Source organism: Physella acuta, unplaced genomic scaffold, assembly GCF_028476545.2.
Source record: "Physella acuta isolate Inbredline_101_S28 unplaced genomic scaffold, ASM2847654v3 ptg001449l, whole genome shotgun sequence".
NCBI lineage: Eukaryota > Metazoa > Mollusca > Gastropoda > Physidae > Physella > Physella acuta.
Window position 1 is genome coordinate 105,449 of NW_026732964.1, and position 25,466 is coordinate 130,914.

At 32.7% G+C, this 25,466-nt stretch overlaps 2 protein-coding genes and 1 long non-coding RNA gene across 3 annotated transcripts; 1 reads left to right on the plus strand and 2 right to left on the minus strand.

Annotated features, from left to right (window-relative positions):
* Positions 1-14: 14 nt before the first annotated feature.
* LOC131927945 (zinc finger protein 345) lies at positions 15-15,703 on the plus strand. The gene is made up of 2 exons (XM_059283828.1): positions 15-153; positions 12,691-15,703. Exon 2 carries the CDS (start codon positions 12,724-12,726, stop codon positions 14,938-14,940), a length of 2,217 nt encoding a protein of 738 aa, XP_059139811.1. The 5' UTR covers positions 15-153; positions 12,691-12,723; the 3' UTR covers positions 14,941-15,703.
* LOC131927946 (uncharacterized) lies at positions 1,291-3,624 on the minus strand. Its single transcript, XR_009383720.1, has 3 exons — positions 2,974-3,624; positions 2,677-2,785; positions 1,291-1,658 (listed from the first exon to the last, which is right to left on the minus strand). It is a non-coding gene; the product is annotated as an uncharacterized LOC131927946 (long non-coding RNA).
* Positions 15,704-15,983: 280 nt separating the features above from the next.
* Positions 15,984-25,126, minus strand: LOC131927943 (zinc finger protein 544-like). The gene is made up of 5 exons (XM_059283826.1): positions 24,658-25,126; positions 23,947-24,123; positions 23,641-23,691; positions 23,314-23,388; positions 15,984-16,249 (listed from the first exon to the last, which is right to left on the minus strand). Exons 1-5 carry the CDS (start codon positions 25,124-25,126, stop codon positions 15,984-15,986), a joined length of 1,038 nt encoding a protein of 345 aa, XP_059139809.1.
* Between the last annotated feature and the right edge of the window lie 340 nt (positions 25,127-25,466).

Sequence of the window (25,466 nt, forward strand, 5' to 3'; positions counted from 1 at the left end):
TCTGAAACAAAATGGCTGTTTTAGGCCTACTGTAGATTTCGCTACAAAAGACCTAAAATATTTTTAGTAAAAACTAAAATGTAAAATATACAGCTCTAGTCAAGACTAGATCTAGCAGACACCTAGATCTAGATTTAGATCGGAAATCATCCGGTAATGTTTGTTGAATTTTCGAACTCATAATCACTGTAGGGGGTAGGCCCAAACTAACATGCTCATTTCCAGGATAATCCTGTCAACTAGGACTAGTGTCAACTGACGCTACCGTGAGATTACCCACAAAACAGTAAAAAAAAAAACCTCACCAGGGACTAATCCTTATCGATATTATATTCTAGATCTAGATTTAGGCCTAATTAATTAGGGCCTAGGCCTATTAATATTAAATATCTATAGTAGTAGGCTAAGTAAAATAAATAAAATAGAATATTATTAGCGTGTATTTCGAAAATTGAAAATTCGTTATTTTCGGGAGGAAAAGATACCGATCGACGCGTAATTTTTTACTGAAACTACTTTTTATACTCTGTGTGTGTCTAGCAAAAGTTTATTTAGCCTATTTCGATTTTAAAATTTTTGTGTTTATAAAAAATTTGGATTAACCTGCCACCATTATTTTTCCTCTTACATTAAAAAAAAAAGTGTCTCCGATATTGGTAGTACACAACTTGATGACGTCATACGCGTCAAATTATATTTTCGGACTTTTCGTCATTTTAATATAAATTGTTAATGTAGTATTTTATTATGAGTTAGACTTATCAAAATTATATTTACTATACACAACTAGGCCTATTAATAATTGAATAAATTATTAGGCATAGGCCTACTGAAAACTTGAATTACAACCACCATGTAGTAGACTAGTAGCAAAATATTTTTTTTATTATTAGATTTTAACATTTGTGTAAGCCAAGGCCCTACATGACCAACAATTTCATACCAATACCATTGTCTAAAATAGTGAATATGTTATAATATAGTTTATATAGGCCCTCTACAAAGGTATTCAGCTGCTTCTTATAGTTAGGCCTATAGATTATCAATATTATTAACCTTGCTTGAACACATTATAGTAAGTTATAAAAATTCATCAGTTAGGCTAGTGATACTAATTAATGGAACCATTATCTCTCTCTATGATTATTTATTCATTCTAAATATTTAATATGTAATTTGGTGTCTAATAAATATATTTATTTATTGACTGCTTACTTCCAATAATTGTTGTTGCACTGTGAATTGCGCAAGTCTAGAGAAAAAACTTCAGCTTAAGCTTATTTTATCAGAACATGTATATGAAGGCTTACTCATTGCAAGTTGTTTTTTTCTAGACATGTATAGTATTCATGTGGTAAGTGCAAACATGGTGTTACTCTGACAGATCCACCAGTATAATTTCTTATACAAGACCTGGTTTCAAATTAAAACAAAAGATAAAAATAAAAAGAACCAAAATGGTTTGCTTTCCAAAAAATATTTATTTATTAGATTTAGATGCAATTATATAAATTTCAATTATCAATGAAAAGTACAAAGTAATAATGGGTTTAAGGTGTGAGTACAACAAAGTGATTTATATAACATGTTTTAGTTGATGCAAATTAAAAAATGATCAGGTTGAATGAAAGTCATCAGTCCAGGAAAGATAAAAAAATCTGCAAAGAAAAATAAAAGTTATTTGATTTGTTTACACTATACTGTGTATCAAATTAGAATACCATAAGTAAAATATAAAAAAAAAGATTAAAAACATAATACCATGTCATTACATACCAACCTTTATTTTTTAACAAAAAATTTAGCGCACTTTTGAAAAAATAGAAATTATATACATATTGTAAAGACATAAATATTGCAATCATTGCATGTAACTGTAAACATAAAAATATATAACAAAGGAACAAAGCAAATTTAAAATGAAACATTAATTATTTTTTAAAGCTCAAATTTTTAATAATCATGCTGTCCAAGGATTAACAGCAGATTAGGATGTAAAGCAGAGATCACTACTAATCTAGTCAGCTATTAGTGACTCAGCAGGTAGGCAAAAGTCCTCAGCTTCATCCTCATCCAGTGCCCAGTAGCCTACAGTGTAGACAACAGAGTTGTTCTTTTTAGCTAGTACTCTGTTAATAATCCTCACATAATAGCGATGCACTTTCTGATCATCTAGCTCCCACTTGTCAGTCAGCTGGACACCAACCAGGTCTTTACCACCCACAATTCTTGACAAAGAGGGTTTCCGCTTCTGTCAACACCACGAAATAGGGGATGGTTTACTGAGACATTCGATCCAGACAACACATCATAGATGGAATTTTCAGTATCTCTGCGTTCCATAGCTTCCAACTTTTTCTTCATCTGCTTTATTCGAGATTGAATGTCTGTGTCTATTTTGTGCTGTAACTGGTTTGTGTTGATGACCCTGTCAAACTCCTCAATCAGTTTGAGATTCTCTGCATGAACAATGTCATTCTTTACTGAGATCTTGACCCTTTCTCCTCTTAAAGCATCATCTATCTCCTTCAATACTCTGTCATTGTCAGCAAATCCATCTCCCATTTAACACTATCAATCTTGGTTCTCAATTCTCTTGCTGAAGATGTCCAGTTGTTCTTTGAAACCTAACCTGCAATTTAGCATATTTTATGTTTGAAATCATCAATAACTTACCCTTTCATGCTGTTTCTGCACCAGCCAATACCTGCTTTGACATCTGTTGTTTTTTTTTCTTTTATGTAAAATACTTCCTCTTCCAACACTGGATCTGTGTCTGCTTTCTCTGCAATGATTTAGTATCTTTTCTTAGTTTACTTATTGTAGAAAAATATGAATTATAAAGGAAGTTCTGTGCAACTGTATTTTATAGCTGTAAGTTGATGAATCAAGTCATGACTTAGTATACTAAAATAAACAATTAGTGTTAGAAAAAAATTCTGTTACATTAGTAGTCTATTACAAATTACTTACTTAATCCTCATCACTCCCTGTGGAGTATAGGGCAGCAACAAATCCCTGCCATTCCACTCTGTCCTGGGCGAGCCACTTTAGTTCATGCCAAGTCTTGCCAGCAGCTTGCACTTCTTCTTCCATCTCTCTCCTCCATGTTCCCAGTGGTCTTCCCCTCTTTCGTTTTCCAGTGCCATGTTGGGGGAGTCATCTTTTGCTCATGCGTAGGACATGGCCCAGCCATCTCCATCTCCTCATTCGAACTTCTGAAAATGCATTTGGAAAATTTAGATATAGATATCTAGGCATAAGGTTTATTTTAAAATAAATAGACTAGGCCTACTAGGTTTATTTCACACAAAAAAAAACCATTTGTTTTTAAAATTGTGAGTCTAGTAAAAAGTTACTATTGTTTAGAGAAGAGGTAAGTTAGAACTAGATCTAGATTTAATTACTTAACACTAAATAGGTAGATCTATAATTAAAAGTAGTCTATAATTAATAATTAGGTAAATAATTAATAATTATGATCACTTTAAGTACTGTCACTTATCAGAAAGATCTAACTGTGATTCCGATGGCTGAATGATTTCTCACTCAGATTTCTATCAAAGAGCTGCAAGACCACAGACTGAAAAAAAAAAAAGTAGATTAGAGATTCTAGAGTCTATATCTAGAAAATTAGATTAATTTTTTAATAGAGATCTAGAATAATCTAGATCTTCTAAAATAATTTAGATTAGGCTTATAGTGGCTTATACTTAATTGTACTATACTATAGAATATGTATAGAATAAAGAATCTACATCATCTAGAATCTAGATCTATTATTAAATCTAGAGATTCTAGGTTTCATAATATTAAATAGATTCTAGATCTAGATCTAGATCTTCTAGATCTAGTGATCTAGCCTCTCCTAGTGATCTAGTCTAGAGTCTAGCTTGACGATCATCTGGATCTAATCTAGATTCTAGATCTAGACTCTAGAACTAATTCTAAGAATCTAGACTAGACTCTAGATCTAGATCTAGACTAGAATGATAGAATCTCTAGATCTGGATTTAGATTTCTAGAGTAGATGATGATCTAGATTCTAGGTCTAGTCTAGCTAGATCTAGAGAATCTAAATCTACCTAATGACACTATTAAACCTAATTACTTTTTTTCGTAAAATAGTTTTTTTTTAATAATGCTATTTTTAAAAAACTTATTAAATATACAATATTTTTAAAATCTTTTAAAATAATGGCGGCTACAAAGCTATCGATTCAGACTTTGCAGGTACATTTAAACGACTTGTTGGTGGGAAATTAGCCGTTTTCAGACTTAATTTAAAGAAAATTTGCAAAACTCTGTCGAACTACCAAAATTTTAAAAAGAACTGGAATCTAATTCAAATAGAAAAAAAGTGATGAAATTACCTCTATTTTTGACAGCAATATTCCGAAGAAAGAAAAACTAAATTAACAAATATCGTCCGCCAAAAAATTTTCCAATATGTCAAGTAAACCCGAAAGGCAAAGAGCGTCAACGAAATGCCGGTTGGAACAAGCCGTTAGTCTATTTTTAGACTCACGCGCGGCGGTGACGGAAGCCTGGGACAAAAAGCGAAAAGGGAAGTCAGCGCCATTTCCAAAATGGTTGCCCTTAGAAATTACGATGCCGTAATACACGCTAAATTATTATGGCCCAAATCACAAATAGTAGGCCGCCCCAATGATAATGTATTCCTAACAAGTAACAATACTCAATACAAAAGTTCTAGATCTAGATTATCCAGATTCTAGAATCTATCTGACCATTTACCTAGAATCTACTAGATCTATTAGCTAGGCCCTTGGGCCTAAAAGCTAAATAAAATTTAAAAATAGGCCCTAGATTCCAATTTCAAGACGTATCTAATCAAATTCTAATCTAATCTAGATCACGTGTTCATTATTAGTCCTAAAAGTTTTCTCTGGTTTTTAGTTTCAAAAAAATACACAAGGGCAATAGCATAGGACTCATAATAAATTAATAGGCTATGGACCTACAGCAGCGATTGTAGGAAAAAAAGTCACAGGAAAAGAAATCACAGAAAAAAAAAAACAGAAAAAAAGTCACAGGAAAAAAAGTCACAAATAGGATTGAAATTTGTTAATACTTTTATGAATTTTATATTCAGAGAGTGCAAATTAACTTAGGATCCCTAATTAAATGTAATATAATGTGTGTAGGTTGTATACGCATGGTAATTGTTATAATTCATCTAAAATATTTAGTATGAAGTATGTAGATTGTAATTATGTAAAACATAATATTGTTAGCATTCTATAGAATGTTCCAGCGTCCTCGGTTTTCATTGTGTTTTTTAAAATACTAACATTAAATTACAGTGAAATGGTAAGTTCATCTGACTTGCTGCCCTCAACTCATCGCAACAATAGTTATGATTAGTTCGACCACCTTTACTGCCCACGTTTATCACGCTCATTACATAACAAAGTATATGATCAAAACAGAAAGCCGACAAGCCTCAAAGGCTGTCATTGCCGCAAAAGGTCCACAACACACAATATGTTCAGACAAGGCCGACTGAGGAAAGGCCAACCAGAGAATACCCTACTGCAAAACATAATGAAGTGGCTAAATTTCTTTAATAACTAAATACTAACAAAAGTTGAGATTGTTGTGTAAATTATCTTAGAGTATTTTACTTACAAATGTTTTGAACCATAGGCCTAATGCTTTTAAAGTCTATAAATAATACATGCTATCAAAAAACACAACCCACAACAATAAACATACAAAATTTTATAATTTTCAACAAATAATTAAAAATATTTCTGAAAAGATTTTTGTGACTTTTTTTCTGTGACTTTATTTCTGTCACTTTTTTTCCAATAACATTTTTCCATTTTGACTTTTTCTGTGACTTTTTCCTAGCAAAAACTGGCTTTTTTTCTGTGTTTTTTTTTTTCCTGTTACTTTTTTCCGTTCACCACGGCAGGAAACAGATTTGTACCTCTAAAATGCATATTTGATCTTCGCCATTGATAGTCTTCTTAACCCTACATTGTTTGGTGATTTTATTAATATTGATAGGTAAAACATAATTTTTGGAAGCTTTAAGAGCAATATTTTTGACGATTTTGTTTTTGACAATATTTTATGCCTTGGCGAAGCATACAAAGTACACAAATCACGGCAGAAGGCGTCTACTTGGGTTTACATGTACTTTAAAAATAAACTAAGGAACAATTTTTTCTTTACTTTGATAACTTTAATTAGATTTTTTTAAAGATATGAATAGGGCCTACTGTAGGCTAATTGATAAATGTAAGAAAAAGTCATTTTTTTCAATATTTTAACTTTTAAATGAAAAAAAAAAACGCTTAGAATTACATTACCTCAGCAACGTGGATAATGCAGATTTAACGTGGAAAATGCTGATTTTTTGTTGGGAATAAATATTGTAGGTTTCAACAGGTATTTTTATATCAGTTTTGTGAAATCTATTTAAATTTGTAAAAGAAATGTTTTATTTTGCAGTAGTTATATTTTTTTATTTTTAGCATTTTTCTGTCGTAAAGAATTGATATTCGCTTTATGCCAGCAAACCATACTTATCATTAAAACAAGAGAACTTTGAGTACACTGCGAATAACAAAGTTTTAAAATTTAAGTTTACTTTCGACTTTCAGACATTTGTGTTAAATCGAAATTAATTGATAATGTAATTATTTTAAAATAAAAAATTTCTGTCGGTTTTAATTTTCACCCACTGAACCAGCCTTCGGGGGAGTCTGTTTCCTCACATTAGTGTCGAGGGCTAATTCTAAAAATAATCTAGTCCTAACTAATCTAATGTTTACTCTTAGATAACATTAGGCACAATTGTTGGAATGCATGAGAAATAACATAAATATTTCTTTAAATCTATAGCCAATAGAAAGTATAACTTTATAACTCTTTAAACTATTAATCGAGTGTCGGCTGTTGTGGAAACGGGTGCCATTTTACTTATTTTTTTAGGGTGACCTACTTTTATTATATATGTTAAAAATTCGTAGATTTGGTATGCAGCCGAGTAGCTGACTATGCTTGCAATATGGCTGGCATGTTTAGTTATGGGGTTCAAGTACAACGTAGAATTATTGTTTTCTTTAGAAACACGTGTATTTTTTTTAAACGTTAAATCAAACTATACTTACATATTAGTTGTGCAGGGTTCGTACGCAGCCTGGAAAGGCTGGAAAAAGTCTTGAATTTAGAAAAGTGAATTTCAGACTTTAAAAAGTCTTGAAAATTGCTAGTTTTTGGGCTGGATTTTTTAAAAGTCTGGAAAAAGTCTAGAATTCAGTTTTAGAAACAAAACTTCTCCACGAAGTCCACATTTTCCAACTGCTATTTTTAAGTGAATTTACTCCAATTTTTTCCCCGCGCCTTTGCGCAGGTCTACACTGTGTTGTGGTGTTTTTTGCTGGTTCGCAGAAAAAACGGATGTTCAGATGCTACGACAAAGGGAGGGGAAGGGGAGGGAAGAGATATTTTGTGGCGCGACTGACCGTGTGAATCTGTTACGAGTATTTTAAAAATTGTCATTTAATGAAAGAATGATCGCCCTCAGAATTGTTAGGCTCTCAATTTTAGCCGCTATTTTTAATTGTTTGAGTTTGCATGCAAGCAGTCATAACAAAAAATTATGTGGGAGGTGTTGGAGTGGTAGCTCAGATATAATTTATCTGTCTGTAGTTGTAAGGGGTTATTCATTTATGACGTCCAAAAAAGTTTCGGATTTTAACCCCCCACCCCCTCTCGCCACCTGTCCACACGCGTTCATTTCGTTGGATGTAATAATTAATATTAGCATTTATAAGATTAATAAGTCGCAAGGCCTCCTGTATTTCTGTTTGCTTCAGCCGGTCGCTTACCAAAGAGGTACTATTTTTATTTAGGAGTCGCCCATAAATGACGTCACACTCCGAAATGTCGGGAGGAGGGTTTCAGAAAGTGTGACGACACGCTCTTGCAATAATGTTAGGGTAGATATAAATACCATGCACTGCGATGTTAAGTGTAACTTGTGGACGTTGGCACAGACCCAAACACCCCAGTCCACAAAAGTCCATTTTTTTTTACCCCTCCCCCCTCCATTAAAGTTAGACTACCCCGCCCCTTCTTGTAACTACGGTCACTAGTGTGAACTCACCGTGACCCTAAGTGCGTAGTTGGTACTGTATGGTAAGGAGGGTGGGGGGGGTATAAGTCACATCACAGTTCATGCTATGACATATTAAACAGGCACACTGAAGTCTAGACTTCTATGACCTTAACAGTGACCTCTTCACCGTGTCTTGTGGTGGGGGGGGGATGAAGGATACCGGCATTTTTTTTTTATTGCTGACCCGTTTCTGAGCTATAGGCATAAACAGTGAATGATGTGGTTGCAGCCTGCAGATTTTTTTTTTAAATTTATTTTTTGCTCCAAATTTTTCTTTACAAGTAGCCTATATTAGGCTACTCAACAAAAGCAGACCTAAATTAATACATTACATTATTATAATTCTTTAAATTAATTAACTCTCACTATTATGCAATACCATTTTAATAATGGTTTGATTGAAAACATAGGCAATTAGATCATGTACAGATTATATAAGTCTAATGTTGGAAACGAAATAGTTGCATAATTTTAATTATTAAAATTTTAGGTGGAGTAGGAAAAGTTATTTTCTGTCAATTTGGCTAGAGAAATATAGCTTAATTGCCTAAAATAAATGTCAATTTAGTATAAGTAATTATAATGAGAGTTTGAATGTTGCATCATTTTATAAATTATTCGCTAACACATTATCTGTATAAAGTCTGGAATTTCTCCAAAAATTTCTGGGAAAAGTCGGGAATTTCATTTTCAAAAAGTAGTACGAACTCTGGTTGTGGATTTCAATTTCATTATAGATCTAATTACTAACTTCAGTTTTTAACAGTGCTTTTGCTTCTAGATCTAGCATATTTTTAAAATTACGTAGATCTAGATCAGGGGTCTCCAAACTTTTCAGTCCGAGGGCCGCATTAACTATCAAATTTCACTTCGGGGGCCAGTTTCTTCCAGGCATGTCTTTGATTTTTCTGGGCAAAAATTCCTCAGCCATCACCAACAAACGTTTTTTTCTGTGGACAAAAAGATCTCCGCGGGCCGGATGAGAGGACCTCGCGGGCCGCATCTGGCCCGCAGGCCGTAGTTTGGAGACCCCTGATCTAGATCTATTTGACAACCGTGTCAGTAAAATGAGGTCACCGCTCCCAGATTCTTAGGTTTTAATTTATGATTGTCATTTGATCTATTATAAGTAGCATTAAAAAGACTGCATCTATTATCAACATTGTTTTATGGGCCAGTTTTAATTATACTAAATTATACAATCTGTTCATTACCAATTCTAATGAAAACGTGTCAGGCCCTAACACCCAGTTCACCCACACTACACTATTTGAATTAGGCCTCAGATAGTCGTAACTTTTAATTAATGTTTAAAGTACTAAACAATTATAATTGGCTTAATGAAATATTTTACTAATAATGTTTTATATATATTATTATATATTTAACTCTGTTATTTTTCGTTCCCATAGTGTTTCTAAAAGCCAAAATTTTGAACATTTTTAAAAATAGTTATAGAAATAAGCTATAAAGTGGTATATTTTGTCAAGTTTGACATAATTACAAATAAGTTTATGATTTGGTGACATTTCTCAGAAATTTCTGTGTAATTCTGTGTGTTGATATTGTGAATTTTATGGATTTTCAGACCTCACTAGATCTACATTGAGATGTAAAAAAAAATGTTATCAGCTGAATGAGTGTGGTTAATGTGATGTAAATGCCTAGTGCTATTAATTTTTATATTTTTGAATTCCTCGATTGTTAAGCAACAAAATTGATATACAATATGTCAATATTTGTTACTTTGAAAATTGACAAAAATTGACCCTAAAAATAGACATTTGAGGATTGGATCTGTTTCCTGCCATAAAATATTTAGACCTATCACACTCAGCAATTAGATCTAGACTAGATTCTAGACTCTGTTTCTTTTTCTGTTCAGACCTGAGTAATCTATTAGAATTAAATATTTGCATCCAACATTTATTTCGGTTCAGTAATATAAGTTTAATTAGCCTACACATTGACTACATAGAGAAATTAGGCCTACTAGATTTAATCTATATTAAATTAAAATGTATAATAGTAAGTACCATTACAATTTAAGAATTTAGCCCTAAAGAGTATTAACCTACATTTTTAATGCATTATTTATTGTTCTTCTGACATTTTTCTTGAAATAGATCCCTAATTCTAAAGATCACAAAAGTAATATATTGTTCAACAACACATTGGGCAGCATAGCTAAGGGGAACCCATGTCAGTTATCCCGTAAAGTCATAACTTACAGGTTATTAACTGAAAGTCTGTCCTTGCAAACAATATTTGGGCTCGCAGAGTCAGAAAATAGTGAGGGAGAGACTATTCGGACCTGTGTTTTAATATCTGATTTATCCCTCTGAAGTATTTATGATACTTTTTCCTAAACATCTTTGCTCTATCCGTGGTAAAGATTACAATAATTGAAATACTGGCATCCAAATTTGCTTTACAGTTGAATGAAACTGTTCTGCAACAACCAGTGCCGGTGCCAGGTTATTTAGTGCCCTAGGCAAAACTTATTAAAACGACCACACACCCTACCCCACCCCCCCAGAAAGTCTACCGCCCGAGCGAAATGGAATTTATATAGAAAATATATATATATATACGGAAAATTTTAAGTGCCCCCTCCTGGAGAACAAATTCTGGAAGAAACACTGGATAAAAATGCCCCAACCTTTTCAATCTAGGGAGGTGGGGGTGCATTTTCTCCAACGCAAATACTTTTATATAGGTCTAATTTGAAGATGGGGCGCAAAATTGATAGTTTGCCCCTGGGTACCTAAATAGATCGCTACGCCTTTATATATAGTTAATGTAATCTAGTCAAAGTTATAAATTATTAGGTACTTTTTAATAATTGCAATTTCACATTTTGGGGGCAACTGGGTGAATTCATCCAGTGAAGCTATATTTTTGCTCAAATCTCATGTTTCATTTTATTAATTTTTCTCAATTTCATCTATAAGGTAGTTGGAATAAACACATTGGAGGGTACTAATTTAAATAACATGCAGAAATATTTTTTTATAGGGGTTTGAAATTTTTCATACAGTCCCTGTCAACTGGGTGTTACACACATTTTGAATGGAAATTTTTTTATAATTCATGTATGGGCTTCTAAAAATTAGTAGTTTTTGCTCGTTTGCATAGGTATTGTGATTCTTATTCAGAGGTTAACTATAAATTAACAATCTGTAGTTACTAGGGTAACAAAAAATAATCATTTATAAAAATAAAAATTGATCACCTTTTTGAAAATGTACAGTTCAGAGAGCAAAGTTAAAATAAAAATAACTGCATATTTTGTTTGCTGATAGGGAACTTTTTTTTATTTACCAAAATATGGACATTCTAGCAGTGGAGTTATATGTGCCACATGCACAAAATATCTTTCCATACTTATCAACATTGCTTGGTATATATTGGATAAATCTATTTCTGCCTCAAAAATCAACCAGTTGTTCAATTACACCTATGACATCTCAAGAAACATAATTATAATACCTTCATATGTTTCTAAGAAATTTCTAAGGAATATCTCCCATATATTTCTTACGGGGACAAATATACCAAGAGCCTAATAGGCTGACCTAGTGCCATTGTTGTCAAATTGAATATGATTCAGAAGGCTGCTGAGTTTCTTCATAGAAAATGCTGCCTTAAAAAAACACCATGAACAGAACTGAATTGATATTCAACTAAATGCTTTTCTGCTGAGCGCCAGGGTCTCTCTGCTTTCTCTCCCATCCTGCTATTGGTTGTATAATTTTTTAATTTATGTGCAGAAAATATATCTTAATGAGAGAGACCACAGGACAACCTGTACTATCATGTTATATCTCTCCCATTGACAATAACATGCCTGGGTTTTCCATGGCCACTATACCCTTAATACTTGAACAGTGTTGTTACCCAATTTACTCTGAGATTGATTATGGGCGTGATCCATCCAATTGCCAGGGACAGGGTACCAAATATGTTGCACAGGCAAGGGTTAAAATAATTTACTTGGAACATTTGTTTTTCAATATATAATTGTAAATCAATGATTAAAAAAAGTTAGTCTCACATTACTATAATATATATTTCTTCATGGGGACCATGCGAGACACCACGTAAACCCACGCCGTTACTCCCCAGCTCTCTAGGTATATAGCTCCCACCAATCTGGTGAGCTAAGGTTCACCCCGAATGTTTACAATCGTAGAGCCTGGTTGAATTAGTAACAGCTATTAGAAGCAGATAATTAAGCTTTTAAACTATTTGAAACTGAGGAGATGTAAGAAGTTCTGCTTGATCTTTTCATTGTCATCTGTAAACTGTCATCACGGACGGCTGCTTTCAGGGGGGGGGGGGGGGGGAGGTGGAAGGGAGGGTAGTGTCGAATTCACTAACTATGAAGTACAGAATAGTAGAAATTAAAATAAACTAAATATCGGCGTATGATACGCCGGGTCAACTTGTTACTATAATTCCTTTTTGTACTGTGATAAATCTATTAGTGTTTTATTTTCAATAGTTATTAATAATTTTAAAAATATCTTCAGATTAAACCATCAAAGAATTCTTTACGAATTAAGATGGAGGATGAAGAGCTTCTTATCAAGTTAGAACCAATGGATAATGTGCTTCCTGATGCAACAACAATACATCAACCCAAAACTTCAGATGAGTCTGGTATTTTTGAAGTCTTATCTGAAATTAAGTCAGAGTTTCACAAGGATTTTACAGATATTCAAAGATCAACTAGGTCAGCATCTGTGGGTTCAGATGTAATAAAAGAAGAACTGTGTGGAAGTTTTAACAGTTGTGAAACTTACAATGAGCAGCATAAAATTTCATTAAATGAGACAAGTCACCTTGAAGAATTATGCAAAATAAAGTCTGATTTGACTGATGAACAGAGACTAACTACTGCAACAGCTCTCACTTCAGGTTTATTGAAAGAAGAATTGGATGAAAGTTTAGAAAACAGTTTCAAAAAACAGGAGTGTATCTCAGAACTTGTTGAACAAGTTGGAAGTAAAACAAAAAAATTTCACTGTCATGTTTGTAATGATACCTTTCTATTAGTATCTCAGCTAGATAAACACATAGAAAACCATTTGGCTAAAAACGCATTTCAGTGTGTTGATTGTAACAAAAATTTTGATCATATTGTTACGTTAAAAGCACATGTTCGTAGACATGTACTTAAAAGGTATTTATATAGTAGAATTAGTTATGCTTCAGTAAAATACAATTTTATTTGCTGTATGTGCAATAGAAAATTCCAGAATTTAGCTAAAATGAAATCACATGTGTTGTTGCACACTTTGGAAGAAACTGCTATTTCTCATAAGTGTGATGTGTGCCAAAAAGTATTTTCTAGCAAAGGCCATCTTAATCGCCACAAATCTATTCACACAAGGCAAACGTTATCAGAGCTTGACACTCGCCTAGAGACATTTTCTTGTGATGTATGCCTTAAAATGTTTTGCCAGCAAAGTACTTTATATCATCACAAAAAATTACACACATGCAAAAGTACTTTTCAGTGTCAAATTTGTAAAAAAATACTTGCCAGTCAAGAAAATTTAAATAAACACCAGAGAATTCATACAGAAGAGAAGCCTTTTGAGTGTAGTTTGTGTTCTATAAAGTTCTCTACTAAAAGTACCTTTAATAATCACAAAAAAATTCACGCTGGTGTGAAGTCATTTGTATGTGATGTATGCAATAAAGGCTTTACCCTTAATACTCATTTAATTCAACACAAAAGGATTCATACTGGCGAGAAACCATTTGAGTGTGATATTTGTTCTAAAAAGTTTAGATTAAGTTGGAATTTAAATAGTCACAAAAGATTACATGCAGACGAGAATGCATATCAGTGCAAAGTTTGTCTTAAAAAATTAACAAGTTCATCTTATTTGAAAAATCACGAAAAAATACATTCCAGTTCTAGAGAAAGGCCGTTTGAATGCAATGCTTGCTTTAAAAAGTTCATCGATAAGGGAAGCTTAGTTAAACACAAACTAATTCACTCTGGTGTAAAATCATTTGAATGTGACATATGCAATAAAAGTTTTTACCGTAACAGTCATTTAAAATTGCATAAAAGGAGTCATACAGAACAGTTTCTGTTTGAGTGTCTCTTGTGCCCTAAGAAATTTCGTCATAAAAGCGCACTCAATCAGCACGCAAGGCTGCACGCAGATAGTAATGCATATCAGTGTGAAATTTGTCAAAAAATACTTTCAAGTCAAGCTAGTTTAAATAATCATAAACTAATACATTCTCGTAATGAGCTGTTTGAATGTGACATTTGTTTTAAAAAAATTTCTGATAAAAATACTTTAAAAAAACATAAAAATTTACACACTGGATTGAAGCCATTTTTATGTGATGTATGTAGTAAAGCTTTTATTCGCCTGACTCATTTAAAACAGCACCAAAGGATTCATACAGGAGAAAAGCCGTATGAGTGTGATGTATGTTTCAAAAAGTTTTCTCTTAAGAATACACTAAAAAACCACAGTAGAATACACACAGGCGAGAAGCAATTTGAATGTGAAGTGTGCAAAAAGAAATTTACTCAACAAAGTCAACTCGTCCTTCACTTAAAATCTCATACAGGGGAAAAGAAATATGAATGCAATATTTGTAATAAAAGATTTGTTGTAAGAAAAGCCCTGAACAAACATAAGCAAGTTCATACAGGAGAGAAGCCATACGATTGTGATGTATGCCTCCAAAAATTTTGTTCAAAGGCTGCTTTAAACAAACACAAAACTAAACATACTAGTTTGACATAGCTAATTGTTATTGTTAAACCTCTCTAAAGTAATGTGTGTACATTCAAGAAGGTACCTTTTTTGGGAGATTTACTTAAAAAATGTGTATTCCAATTAATAGATATTAAGTTTTCTTAAAAACCAAATTCAATCTATATGCTAATACAACTCAATGGGTATTCTGTGTGTATGCATGGAGAAGTGTGTATAGGCTATGTATATTTCTTATTAGGAAGCTAAAAAACATCATATTTTGTACACAAAATCTGGATGTACTTAACAGCACACGATGGGGGTAAAATATTATTGTACACACTTAAAATGGTATTATTAGACTTAATTATTTCATGCATTCTTTTTATAATTTTATTTTTCAAATCTAATTTGTTAAAATGGGTATATTTTTTTCTTTCTGTAAAATGAATTTAAAAAAAAATAATGTCTACAACTTTACCTGTTTTAAAATACCATTTTACCTGTTATAAAACAAACTAATTATGGTAATTGTATTTCCTTTCATTTACAAAGTCTGCAGAATTAGACATTTTAACTGTATACTCCTGGCTTTTGTTTTAATATTTTTTACTAGTGCAGTATCAATTTGTGTGTCTGGAAGCCTATCTTATATATGTAGGATATTAAGCATTGTTGCTATTTGTAAACATTTGCTTGTTGCTATGTTACATACAAAAAAATCATTAAAGAAAATATGGCCTTTATAAATAACTTTGTTGCTGTAATTAAACATGTTGTTATGTAATATACAAAAAATGATTAAAGAAAATATGGCCTTTATAAATAACTTTGTTGCTGTAATTAAACATGTTGTTATGTAACATACAAAAAAAATCATTAAAGAAAACATGGCCTTTGTAAATAATTTTGTTGCTGTAATTAAACATGTTGCTATGTTATATACATAAAATCATAAAAGAAAATATGGCCTTAAGAAAGAACCTTTTAATAATTTTTTTTACGATATTGGTTTGTTATAAGTTGTGAATGAGGTGCCCTCATGGGACATAGGCTGCTGATAAGAGCTTTCCAAGGATCTCTGTGCTGGGCTAGTCTCTCCAACTGTCACCAGGTGTATCTAATCTTCTTTGTGTCATCTTACAGGCCACGTCTCCAGGTCTTCTTTGTTTTTCTTTTGCCCTTTGAATTCCAGGTGAGGGCCTGTCTTGCTTGCTGTGCCAGATGCAGGCTTCCTGTGTGGCCATTGCATCTCCATTGTCTCTGGATGATTTCTTCTTCAGCTGGCAGTTGGTTTGTCCATTGCAATAGTACATTACTTTAGATGGTACTAAGCTAGCAAATTCAAACGATCTTTCTGAGGAATGAGTTTATAAATGACTAAATTTTCTAATTTTTGGCAGTTATTCGCCATGTCTCAAATCCATAGATGTTACGGGTCAGTTGTAGGTTAGATTAGAATAGGTTAGAATAGTCTAGAATTAGGGGAGAGTGCGTGTGTGAGTGGAGTTCACCCTACTGTGTAGTTAACCTTGTGTGTTTATGTCTTGTAATCCCAAGGTCGAATGCGGGTATAAAAGGGCAAGTAAACGATTGTGGGCAGTCAGCGGGTTAGTAGCGGTTAGGACGAGGGCTGTTCTGGTACGCTTGAATGCATTGAGACGAATAAAAGTAGTAAAGTCATACACGAAGTGTTGTTGTTGATTTGAAACGAACCCTGAACGTAACAACTGGTGGCCAGTATGAAATAAGTAAAAGCAAAGACTTGATGCTGTCCTGTCGTTTGCCTGATGCTGTCCTGACGTTTGCCGCATGTTGTCCTGACGTTTGCCGCATGCTGTCCTGACGTTTGCCTGATGCTGTCCTGACGTTTGCCTGATGCTGTCCTGACGTTTGCCTGATGCTGTCCTGACGTTTGCCTGATGCTGTCCTGACGTTTGCCTGATGCTGTCCTGACGTTTGCCTGATGCTGTCCTGACGTTTGCCTGATGCTGTCCGGACGTTTGCCTGATGCTGTCCTGACGTTTGCCTGATGCTGTCCTGACGTTTGCCTGATGCTGTCCTGACGTTTGCCTGATGCTGTCCTGACGTTTGCCTGATGCTGTCCTGACGTTTGCCTGATGCTGTCCTGACGTTTGCCTGATGCTGTCCTGACGTTTGCCTGATGCTGTCCTGACGTTTGCCTGATGCTGTCCTGACGTTTGCCGGTTGCTGTCCTGACGTTTGCCTGATGCTGTCCTGACGTTTGCCGGTTGCTGTCCTGACGTTTGCTGGATGCTGTGGGGATGCCGTTAGCCCGACGCTATAGCTGTTTGACAGAGTATGTAACAACATCGACTGAGTTGAACATTTTGTGATGTAGAATGTTTGAGATATAGGGTATGAGTCATAAACCAGTGTAGCCATAGAGCGCAGGTTGACTCAAATTTTTGTGATGTAGAATGTTTGAGATATAGGGTATGAGTCATAAACCAGTGTAGCCATAGAGCGCAGGTTGACTCAAATTTGTGTGATGTAGAATGGTTGAGATGTAGGTAGGAGTCATAAACCAGTGCAGCCAGAGAGCGCACAGGGTAGACTCAAATTTTTGTAGAGTGGTTGAGATATAGGTAGGAGTCATAAACCAGTGTAGCCCTAGAGCGCACAGGGTAGACTCAAATTTTTTGTGATGTGGAATGGTTGAGATATGGGTAGGAGTCATAAACCAGTGTAGCCAGAGAGCGCACAGGGTAGACTGAACAATTTTGGTGTGGAAAGTTCTTAGATTCGGTACAATGCAACTGGGTGTGTATGATTGTTTTTGTTTGTTACTTACACGAATGATTTGTGCTAGCTCGAAATTGTAGCAGTTCTGTATATTGTCATTATGTATTTCATTGTATATACAATCTGACATATACATTCTTCGGAATGTATATTTTTAACTTGTGTACTAGTGTATGTGTATGAAAGGCTTTGTGTTATTTTATTTAGCTAGGTTTTGTTAGTCAGTATTTGTAGTTATTACTACAATTACTTAGGTGGGGGGTAGTGTTACGGGTCAGTTGTAGGTTAGATTAGAATAGGTTAGAATAGTCTAGAATTAGGGGAGAGTGCGTGTGTGAGTGGAGTTCACCCTACTGTGTAGTTAACCTTGTGTGTTTATGTCTTGTAATCCCAAGGTCGAATGCGGGTATAAAAGGGCAAGTAAACGATTGTGGGCAGTCAGCGGGTTAGTAGCGGTTAGGACGAGGGCTGTTCTGGTACGCTTGAATGCATTGAGACGAATAAAAGTAGTAAAGTTATACACGAAGTGTTGTTGTTGATTTGAAACGAACCCTGAACGTAACAATAGAGTAAAACAAGTTTTACTATTGTGTTGAAGACAAGTATTTTTATTCCAAGAGAAAAATCACATTAGTTTGTGAAAAAGCTGCTTTTGCCTAATTTTATGTATTTCTGTCTCATCTTGCTTTCCACTTTTTCTAAGGCATTCTCTGCCAATATTATAGGAGTTGTGCTTGAAGTCTTGACTTTAATTAAGAACTTTAATTTTCACTCCATGGAGGCAGTAGTGAAATAGCATCACAGTTGGTGTTATCTTGCAATCACTATTGTGTGTGAGAAGAGGGCCAGATAATCAGAAAAGTCTAGATAATCCAGCTGATTCCAGAGTGTGCACCCATTCAATGGTTTGTTAATCTTAATAATAATTCTAAGATAACTGTCCACTTAAAACGGGTACTATAAAAAATAATGTTGGGAAGACAAATGAATGGAACAAAATTAAACCATTACATTCCCCTTTCAGACCTAATGATCCTCAGTGCAGATGAAGTAGAGTTTCTTGACCTCTGCAAATGAAGGGATGGTGTGGTCAGCTTGGGGAGGGTGGGTAGGGCGCAGACACTGAGGGGGCGCCAACACTGAAGCGCGCCAACAGGGATTTTAAAAAAAAAGCTTTGGCTGCAATTCTGTATTATACAGTCAAAATAAAGAAAATAGACTGCTACACAACTTAATACACTGGTTTAGCTGTTGTCTTTGTTGTTTGCAAAACTGATAGTAGCCTACACTGGATTTTAGGCCTTAATATTTTGTTTTGGATATTTTGTATTGTTTGCAGATTTTTAAAAAGCATTAGCAACAATACGATAAGAGCATTCTATGGATGTATTTTTGTGTGGCTGCCAGTCACGTGATCAGTATGTTTATAATTTGCTGTCCCTGCACTGCTGATTAAGACTTGGTCTGAACGGATCAGTACTGTTCAGCTTTCAAAAAATTCAAAAAATGTATCTTTTCATTGTTTTTATGTCTGTGGTCTGAACTTTCTCTGACCCTGTGTATGATCTAAATGTGAATGGACATTTTCTCATTTCAATTTTTTTTTTACAATTTTTAAAATTTTTTTTTTACAAAATACCAGTATAAAAAGGTCAACATGTTTACTATTTTAACTTTAAAAAAAATAAAATAGTTTAGTTTCTTTAATTATTAATACCTTCTTTTACAAATACTGCAATTTTTAATGTGTAGTTGTTTTTTTTTCAGTTAGTATTCATGGCTTTGTTACGGTATTGTGAAAGTAAAACAAGTGTAACTATATTTATCTGTATGAATCATCTTAAATGTGTATAAGGAGTGAGTCATTTAACTTTATTGATATATATAGATCCAGACATTTTGGGAAGAATATAGTTAGTAAAAAAAAACTTCCATCATTTTTTTCAATATTAGGAAAGGCTTAATGTAAAGGATAAGTTCTTTTTCTTACAAGCTAATTAGCATTTGAATGTCCTTCTTCTTCTTCTTTGTTCTTAATTATTAGTGTTGAAGGGGATCGAGATTTATCTGCCAGTGGGTTTGAACTCGAGACTTTGTTCGAATTTATCAACCATGAGCTTTTTGCCGACTCGACCACGCCTCCAACACAATTAAGCGTTACGTGTCAACTGGTTATGCGCCATTGAGGCCATTGACTCCGATTTCAGCCTGCTTTTCTTTTTGGATTTGCTTCCATAGCCTTTGTCCAACCAAGAACAAACTACAAGGCAGCAGTTGTTTAATTTTGGAGTTGTCTCTCCTAGAAGAGTGGCTGTCCCCAGCTAACGAGCCTCATCTGCCCGAGGGTTCGAACTCGAGACTTTTCGGTTTAGCAACCATGAGCTTTACCGACTCGACCACGCCGAACCCCTTTGAATGTCCAAAATGACTATCACACTGAAAAGGGGGGGGGGGGGGGGGGGGGTTTAAGTTACGTAGGACCATACATTTTACTTTCTTAATTAATTTTTTTTTTAATTAACATTACAAAAAAAAGTTTTTATAAAACTAATATTCCACAAAAGTGTATCTAGCTTTATTAAAGTTATGTGTAGCAACATTTTTTTTATTACGCAAATGTAACAAGAAAAAGGAAATGCTTCAATTGCACGACCTTTGAAACTAGTGTCAGACTGCAGAAACATTTTAATATTTGATAGAAATTTGTATGCATTGTGTATAACAACATTTTATTAGCAACCATTTCAACTAATTAAACATCACATGTTATATGCACCAAAGAATACACAGGAATGGTGTTTTTAAAATTAATGAAAGCAACACCCGGATTTTTAAAATAATCTTTTTATTCAAGAAACCAAACAAGAACATAAAGTTGATTAGATTAATATGTTGCAGTCAGTTCAACATTGCTTTTGATGAACTTTGCCAGAAACTAAAATTTAACACACACAAAATTTGATATTTTATTTTAAAATTTTGGTTTTTGTAATTTAACGATTTAAGAAACAAACTGCCTTAGAAAATTACAATTGGTTTTATTTTGCAGTTGCTTGTTTTACATTTAAAAAAAAATAAAATGAAGCTAACAATGACAGAACCAAATGCCTTATTCCTCAAGTTGAAAATTGTGTGTGCTATGAGCTAACCTGTTTCTTTTAACTGTTGCTCATTTTCCAAAATCAAGTTCTAAAAAAATTGAATTTAAATTTAAAAAAAAAAACATTTTTTTATGGAATAACTATTTTAATAAAACTTTTTGTAAAATATGTGCACTAGAAGTTGTTCAAAAGTGGATACAGAACTACATATTTGATACCTACATATATATAAATTCCGTCAACATAACTAAAACGGTACTCCAGTTATCATATTTCAAAATGAAAGACGCACAGACAAAATTGCTAAACTAAGTTTTTTTGACTCAATGAGATGTAAAATGTCAGGATTTATGAAAATCTCAATTTTTTGCACATTATAAAACTTCCTCTATACTTCATATACTTCATAAGTAAAAAAGCATTTTATTATAATTGATGAAAAAGTATAATAATATATATTACATGATTCTAAATTCATTATAAAATTTTAAATACATTACAAAATTTTCTATTTTAAACAGAAGTTCAAAGAAAATAATTATATTTAGTCAAATTAAATATAGAACATATTATTAAAAAAAATAATTAGAGTTATTGACTCCAAGAGTTATTGACTCCAAGAGTTATTGACTTCAAGAGTTATTGAACGCTCCAAGAAAAAAGTTGCATTTTAGTTATGACAGTAGTTAACAAAAGAAATTCTAATTTTTCAAAAATTATCTAATAAGATTAATTTTTTTTAAAAATACAACTACCATACATCAATTAGTCAAATGGCCAGTCAAAACAACACTTGAAAACTTAAAATATAAATGAAAACAATTTTCTTCAATACTGAGAGTAAGTACACAATATAGTTAAATTGGAAAGCTATAATGCAATAACAGCATTTCATGGTTATTATGTATGCTAATTTTAGACCTATCCTTTTTTTGGTAAATTTTAGAGCAAAAAAAAAATATGGTTATTTTTACATAAAAAATATATTTGTAATATTTTGCATGATACATTTTGTTTTTTTAATAGTTATTTATATTTGTTAAAAAATTATAAAAAGTATATGAATAAATTTGCAGTAAATGTTTGTTATTAAATTTTTTTGTAATTTTAAAAAAAATCAACATATCACAAATAAATTACACATTTTGACAAGATGGTACATGAAGTAGAATTGTTCTGTTTCTTTGACCTTAGCATGTAAAAGGTCATAGTAAAAGATCAGCAATATGTCCAGGTGATTTATGGAGCAGGTGAAGTAGAATCTATTTTTCTGATCTGATTATACAAAGGGATAGTGTAATCAGCATTTTGTCTAGCCCCTCTTACATTAATTAATTAATTCATAAATTAACTATTTCAGCTGATTGCATAAGATCGTGAACTGAGCTCAAGACTTGTATGTTAGTGATCATATGTTCTATTGCTTGATCTAGCCATTGATTAGCTCAAGTTTAACCTACTGTAAATATTTATAAATATATATGAAAATTATTGATGAGATTTACCACTAAGAAAATCTAAAACCAATTATAAAAAAATAAAAAATATAGGATCTACAAATAGTACAAAATCATTTTACACATTTCTTTTATAAGTCAAAAAGGATTTATAAAACATATAGTAATAATACTAATAATACGTATTTAGAATATGATTTTTATCTAGGTTTACTTGGTATACAAAATGATGGTGCACCAGTTCTAAAATGTACCAAACTCTGGTAAAAGTTATTGTTAAAACCAAACATTTATCAAATATTTGAAATGAATGTGAAAAGAAAATATTATGAAAAGAAAATATTTCTAGCATCCTTTGAAATCCTTTAATATTTTCCTTGTACATTTAATTACATTTAATTATCAACAGGAATATTTTCTGCCAATAAGTAATAATTAAGCTACTGGGCTAAAAAGACCAGACAATTTGGTCATAAGTATACATCAAAATACAAGTGAAAGAAAAAACTGGTCATTGAGTTTAAATCAAAATACATGTGAAATAAAAATTAAAAAATATAATGAAGATAAGACTGTGAATTGCAATTTTAAAAAAGAATTGATTCCACACTTTATAAAATGAAGCTTTAAAGATTAGCCCCAAGGATAATATGTTTTAATCTGATTTCAGAAGCTTAGCCAGTAATTAGTTCATTTATACAGGTTATATTATGGCTATTTTTCTGATAAAAATTTACAATGACAGATATTGTTTAACACATGACTACTGAAAATTTTGTTCTGTTTATGGCACAAGCTTAAATTCTAAATAACTTTCTTCAACTTAGCTTTGAAATATAATGACTTGATAGTTTATTGGATAGATGAAGTAGAGTTTGTGTCCTTGACCTCTGAATAATAAAGATATGTGTGGTCATCACTATGTCCAGTCTCAATAAGGTACCCAACAGCTTGACCTCCTGAACCAAACTCAATACAATTAGGTCTGTGATTAAGTGTTCTACTGCTCAACCATGCCATCTAAAGTTAGTTTTTTCCTTCCTTTACACACACTAAGGCAGACATTTTTCTATGTTTCCTATAATGAGCATTCAAACTTCTTTCTTTTTTAAAATGCCTCTGACACAAAGTGCACACCAATCCTGAAAACTCTCGTTGATGCTCAATAAAATCTGTTTCACAGAAAAAAATTTTAAAGCATGATGGACATTTAAAAATAGTCTTATTGGTGGTTAATTGATGTTTAACTAAACTAGACTTATTAAGAAATTTCTTTTGACACTGACCACATTCAAATGGCTTTTCTCCAATATGGCCATGTTGATGCCTTACTAAAAGGTACTTGCTTTTAAAACCTTTATTACAAAGATCACACATGAACCGTTTCTGTCCAGTATGTTCTTGTTTATGCTTTTTTAACTTACTTTCATAATGAAATTTCTGTAGACAAATATCACACTCAAGTGCTTTTCTTTCTGAATGAAATTTTATATGCTTAATCAAATCAGTTTTAAATACATACTTTTTAGGACAAATGTCACACTTATACAGTGCTTCAGTTGTATGCACTTTTTTATGATGCTTTAAGTCGTCAGGCCGAGTATACTTTCTAGGACACAGATCACAATGGAAAGTCTTTTTTCTCTCAGCATGCTTGAATTTATGACGAACTAAAGAAATATTTCTTAGAAAATCTTTAGGACACATATCACACTTAAAAGGATTTTTACCTGTATGGCGAATTTTATGAAGCCTCAAATCACTTTTTCGAGTGAATTCTTCAGAACACAAATCACATTTAAATGGTTTTTCCCCTGTATGCAATCTTTCATGCTGAATCATATCATATCTTCGAGTAAAACCTCTAGAACAAAATTCACATTTGAATGGCCTCTCACCTGTATGCACTGTTTGATGTTTGATTAATTCATTATTTTGGTAAAATAGTTTTGGGCATAATTCACATAAAAATTTTCTCATATCAGTCCGTACTATTTTAATCTTCTTACATTTGATTGGTTTATTCTTATGAATTTTCTTATGCCAGCTTAAATAGCACTTGTTGGCAAACTTTCGAGTACACAAATCACATGCAAATATTTTTTCAGCAGTGTGCAACATTTTATGCTTTACTAATGTATATTTAGCTTCAAACCTTTTGAAACACACAGGACACTTGAAAGGTTTATGTAAATTATGTTTCTTCTTATGATGCATTAATTGACATTTCCAAGTAAATCTTTCACAACAATTTTTACACTCAAATGGTTTTACACCAGTATGCATTTTTTTATGAAAAAGTAAGAGATATGTATTCTTGAACAATTTAGAACACACATCACATTTTAATAAATGCTTTCTAGTATGAAGTTTTCTGTGCTTAACTAAGAGAGATTTACTTATGAACATTTCGGGACACTTATCACACAGAAATGTCCTACCTCCAGCATGATTTGATTTGTGCTGATTGTAGTCTTTTTCAAAACAAAATCTTTTAAGAGTATCACACTCAATCAGCTTCTCTGCTGAATGCTCCTGAACACAGTTTAACTCTGTAGGCTGCAATACTTCACTGTGTACTTCGTTAACTACATGATTTTCTGATGACAGTCCATTCTTACAAACACAACAGATTAATCCATTACTGGTAGATGGTGACAATGTTAAACTCAACAGGTCATTAAATGTTTGCATGCAAACATCACATCTGAATGGCTTTTCATTATCTGTCTCTACTGAGTGCAAATATAAATGGTGTTTATAACTAGCGAAGGTTGGAAGCTTCTCACCACACCTGCAACTGAAGTTGAAGAGAGGTAATTCTCTCCTTACTTTGTTTTTCATGATATTGCTTGTTGGTACAGTTGGTGGAGAATTTTTTGTTTCTTTTTTCCCTACTGTATTTTCCATTCCTTCAGAGATACTAAACTATTGCTAAATTGAAAATTATGTCTGAAAGTAAAAAAAAAATATGGAAATAATTTATTTTATTTATTAAAAACAAAAAAAGCATGTTCTTTTATGTATAAACAAAAAAAACTTAAGCTTGGCATTGAGACATTCAGGTTGGCATTTTATATATTTTTTACACCTATTGATTATTTTTAACATTCATTGACTTTTTCTTAACTTTAAGGTAGTCTGATTATTTTAATAAGTTGAAATAAGTTAATTTAAGATAACTAACATCCATTTTTTCCTTTAGACACATAAAGTACAACCAAGTGGTGCAAAATTCTTTGTCACTTTG